At 58.9% G+C, this 4,859-nt stretch overlaps 1 protein-coding gene across 1 annotated transcript; it reads left to right on the top strand.

Moving 5' to 3' along the window:
* The first annotated feature begins 674 nt into the window (after positions 1–674).
* LOC121859366 lies at positions 675–1,040 on the top strand. The gene has a single exon (XM_042356143.1). It carries the CDS (start codon positions 675–677, stop codon positions 1,038–1,040), a length of 366 nt encoding a protein of 121 aa, XP_042212077.1.
* The last annotated feature ends 3,819 nt before the right edge of the window (positions 1,041–4,859 follow it).

The following is a 4,859-nucleotide window of genomic DNA, read 5'->3' as shown; positions in this document are numbered from 1 at the left end:
CCAGAAACGGCAGCACTCCCAGGGGCTTTGCCAAGGGCAGTGGCGCGTCCCCAGTGGCTCTGCCAGCGACAGCGGGGCTCACATGGGCTCTCCCAAGGACACTGGTGCTCCCAGGGTCTTGCCAGGGACGGTGGCGAACCCAGGGGCCCTCCCAGGGACAGCGTTAAACCCAGGGGCCCTCTCCGGGATGGTATCCGGGGACAGCAGAGCTCCCAGGGCTGGCGCCGACCCCAGGAACCGTACCAAGGGTCCCGGTGGGCCCTACGACATGCTTAACCGTCGTGTCATACACTGTATATTATATACCTCAAGCAGTCCCTTACTTAACTGTGATTGGTGGACTATTCTTTAACCCACCAAATTACAGCCAATAGGAGCAGAGAGCAGTCAGTCAGCACAACACCTCAACTTATGGTTTCCTGTTGATATTATTCTCCATTGCCTTCTCCAGAATGCGATGATACTGGAAATGTGATGGGCGCCGGTGTGTTTGGTTAACGTTACTTCTCCCAGAGCTCTAAATAGAGCAAAAACTACTGCAACCAGGGGCCTTCCCAGAGACGGGAGCGCTTGCAGGGACCCTCCCAGGGGCTGCGGCACCCTGGGGACTCTTCCAGTGACAGCGGCGTCCTAGGAGTACTCTGAGGGACATCGGCGTCTCCAGGTGCCCTTCAATGGCGGTGGCGCCCCAAGGGGCCTTGCCAGAGACGATAGCGCCATCAGGGACACTCACAGGGCCATCGGTAGCTCAGGGGCCCTCCCAGGCACGTGAGCACCCCAAGGGGTCCTGCAAGGGGCATTTGCGGCCCCTGGGGCCTTGCCAGAGACGGTGGGGCCCTCAGAGGCCTTGCCAGGGGCGCTATCGTCACCAGGGGCTCTTCCTGGGACAGCAGCTCTCCCAGAGACCCTCTCAGGAGCGGTGGCGTCCACTGGGGCCATGTCATGGACAGCGGAGCTCCCAGGGACCCTCCCAGGGGAAGCGCCGACCCCAGAAATCGTACCAAGGGTCCCCAGGAGCCCTATGGCAAGATTGTCCATAGTGTCATATATATATTACATACATCCAGCAGTCCCTTACTTAACTGTGATTGGTGGACTATTCTTTTAACCCACCAAGTTACAGCCAATAGGAGCAGAGAGCTGGCAGTCAGCAAACACCTCAACTTATGCTTTCCTGTTGGATATTATTCTCCAATTACCTTCTTCAGAATGTGATGATACTAGAAATGTGATGGGTGGTGGGGTATTTATTTAACGTTGCTTCTCCCAGAGCTCTAAATAGTGCAAAACTACTGCAACCACGGCCCTCCCAGGGACATGAGCGCTTGTAGGGATCCTCCCAGGAACAGGAGTTCTCCCAGGGCCCGTGCCATGGGCGGTGGCACCCCTACAGGCTCATCCAGGGACATTGGCCCACTCAGGGGCTCTCCCAGGAACAGTAGCGCCCGCAGGGACAGTGCCAAAGGCGGTAGCGCAAGCCAGGACGCTCCCAGGGACAGGGACACTCCCAAGGGCCGTCCCAGAGATGGCGGTGCCCCCATTGACTCTCCCAGTGACAGCAGCGCCCCAGGGACCCTCCCATGGACGACGGCGCACCCAGGGGCCCTGCAACAGGCGGTGGTGCCCCCAGGGACCTTGCCAGAGGCAGTGGCGTCCTTAAGGGCCTTGCCAGAGGCAGTGGCGGCTTCAGGGGCCTTGCCAGTGGTGCTGGCGCCCCCAGGTTCTCTCCCTGGGACAGTGGCCTTCCAAGGGGTCCTCCCAGAAATGGCAGCCCTCCCAGGGGCTCTGCCAGCGACAGCGGCGCGTCCCCAGTGGCTCTGCCAGCGACAGCGGGGCTCACATGGGCTCTCCCAAGGACACTGGTGCTCCCAGGGTCTTGCCAGGGACGGTGGCGAACCCAGGGGCCCTCCCAGGGACAGCGACGCACCCAGGGGCCCTCTCCGGGATGGTAGCCAGGGACAGCAGAGCTCCCAGGGCTGGCGCCGACCCCAGGGACCGTACCAAGGGTCCCGGTGGGCCCTACGACATGCTTAACCGTCGTGTCATACACTGTATATTATTTACCTCAAGCAGTCCCTTACTTAACTGTGATTGGTGGACTATTCTTTAACCCACCAAATTACAGCCAATAGGAGCAGAGAGCAGTCAGTCAGCACAACACCTCAACTTATGTTTTCCTGTTGATATTATTCTCCATTACCTTCTTCAGAATGTGATGATACTGGAAATGTGATGGGTGGCGGTGTGTTTATTTAACGTTGCTTCTCCCAGAGCTCTAAATAGAGCAAAAACTACTGCAACCAGGGGCATTCCCAGAGACGGGAGCGCTTGCAGGGACACTCCCAGGGACTTTTGCACCCTGGGGACTCTTCCAGTAACAGCGGCGTCCCAGGGGCCCTCCCATGTACGACGGCACACCCAGGGGCCCTGCAACAGGCGGTGGTGCCCCCAGGGACCTTGCCAGAGGCAGTGGCGTCCTCAAGGGCCTTGCTAGAGGCAGTGGCGCCTTCAGGGGCCTTGCCAGTGGTGCTGGCGCCCATAAGTTCTCTCCCTGGGACAGTGGCCTTCCAAGGGGTCCTCCCAGAAACGGCAGCACTCCTAGAGGCTTGGCCAAGGGCAGTGGCGTGTTCCCAGGGGCCCTGCCAGCGACAGCGGCGCTCACATAGGCTCTCCGAAGGACACTGGTGCTCCCAGGGTCTTGCCAGGGACGGTGGAGAACCCAGGGCCCTCCCAGGGACAGCGTTGCACCCAGGGGCCCTCTCCGGGAGGGTAGCCAGGGAGAGCAGAGCTCCCAGGGCTGGCGCCGACCCCAGGGACCGTACCAAGGGTCCCGGTGGGCCGTACGACATGCTTAACCGTCGTGTCATACACTGTATTGCCCTCAAGCAGTCTACTTGCTAACACAGCAGTTGGTGGACTGCATACACCAAATTACAGCCAATAGGGCTGAAAACGGTCAGTCAGCTGCTTTTCAACTTATGCTTTCCTGTTGATATTGTTCTCCATTGCCTTCTGGGGAATGCGATGATGCACAAATGTGATGGCGGTGTAATTTGGTTAACGTTGTAGCTACTCCCAGAGCTCTAAATAGAGCAGCTTCTAAACAGGGGCCTTCCCAAGACAAGGAGCGCTTGCAGGGTTCTAGAACACCGCTTTAAAGGACTCTTCCAGTGACATCAGCGTCCTAAATTACTCACGAGGACATCGGCCTCCAGGTGCCTTCAATGGTAGCTGAGGCCTTGCCCAGAACGAAATGGCGCCATCAAGGAGGACACTCACAGGGCCGCTTCGTGGCTCAAAATTCCCTCCAGGCAGTCTCCAGGGGCGTTCCCCGGCCCTGGGGCCTTGCCAGAGACGGTGGGGCCCTCAGAGGCCTTGCCAGGGGCGCTATCGTCACCAGGGGCTCTTCCTGGGACAGCAGCTCTCCCAGAGACCCTCTCAGGAGCGGTGGCGTCCACTGGGGCCATGTCATGGACAGCGGAGCTCCCAGGGACCCTCCCAGGGGAAGCGCCGACCCCAGAAATCGTACCAAGGGTCCCCAGGAGCCCTATGGCAAGATTGTCAAAAGTGTCATATATATATTACATACATCCAGCAGTCCCTTACTTAACTGTGATTGGTGGACTATTCTTTTAACCCACCAAGTTACAGCCAATAGGAGCAGAGAGCTGGCAGTCAGCAAACACCTCAACTTATGCTTTCCTGTTGGATATTATTCTCCATTACCTTCTTCAGAATGTGATGATACTAGAAATGTGATGGGCGGTGGGGTATTTATTTAACGTTGCTTCTCCCAGAGCTCTAAATAATGCAAAACTACTGCAACCACGGCCCTCCCAGGGACATGAGCGCTTGTAGGGATCCTCCCAGGGACAGGAGTTCTCCCAGGGCCCGTGCCATGGGCGGTGGCACCCCTACAGGCTCATCCAGGGACATTGGCAGACTCAGGGGCTCTCCCAGGAACAGCAGCGCCCGCAGGGACCGTGCCAAAGGCGGTAGCGAAAGCCAGGACGCTCCCAGGGACAGGGACGCTCCCAAGGGCCCTCCCAGAGATGGCGGTGCCCCCATTGACTCTCCCAGTGACAGCAGCGCCCCAGGGACCCTCCCATGGACGACGGCGCACCCAGGGGCCCTGCAACAGGCGGTGGTGCCCCCAGGGACCTTGCCAGAGGCAGTGGCGTCCTTAAGGGCCTTGCCAGAGGCAGTGGCGGCTTCAGGGGCCTCGCCAGTGGTGCTGGCGCCCCCAGGTTCTCTCCCTGGGACAGTGGCCTTCCAAGGGGTCCTCCCAGAAACGGCAGCCCTCCCAGGGGCTCTGCCAGCGACAGCGGCGCTCACATGGGCTCTCCCAAGGACATTGGTGCTCCCAGGGCCTTGCCAGGGACGGTGGCGAACCCAGGGGCCCTCCCAGGGACAGCGACGCACCCAGGGGCCCTCTCCGGGATGGTAGCCAGGGACAGCAGAGCTCCCAGGGCTGGCGCCGACCCCAGGGACCGTACCAAGGGTCCCGGTGGGCCCTACGACATGCTTAACCGTCGTGTCATACACTGTATATTATGTACCTCAAGCAGTCCCTTACTTAACTGTGATTGGTGGACTATTCTTTAACCCACCAAATTACAGCCAATAGGAGCAGAGAGCAGTCAGTCAGCACAACACCTCAACTTATGTTTTCCTGTTGATATTATTCTCCATTACCTTCTTCAGAATGTGATGATACTGGAAATGTGATGGGTGGCGGTGTGTTTATTTAACGTTGCTTCTCCCAGAGCTCTAAATAGAGCAAAAACTACTGCAACCAGGGGCCGTCCCAGAGACGGGAGCACTTGCAGGGACACTCCCAGGGAGTTTTGCACCCTGGG

The sequence above is a fragment of the Homarus americanus genome, unplaced genomic scaffold (assembly GCF_018991925.1).
Source record: "Homarus americanus isolate GMGI-L3 unplaced genomic scaffold, GMGI_Hamer_2.0 scaffold19071, whole genome shotgun sequence".
Classification (NCBI taxonomy): Eukaryota; Metazoa; Arthropoda; class Malacostraca; order Decapoda; family Nephropidae; genus Homarus; species Homarus americanus.
The sequence above is the reverse complement of the archived record's forward strand: the minus strand, read 5'-3'. Positions and strand labels throughout refer to the sequence as shown.

What these genes read in the sequence shown, in the direction of transcription:
- LOC121859366 (XM_042356143.1), top strand. Translation starts at nt 675, where the DNA reads ATGGCGGTGGCGCCCCAAGGGGCCTTGCCAGAGACGATAGCGCCATCA.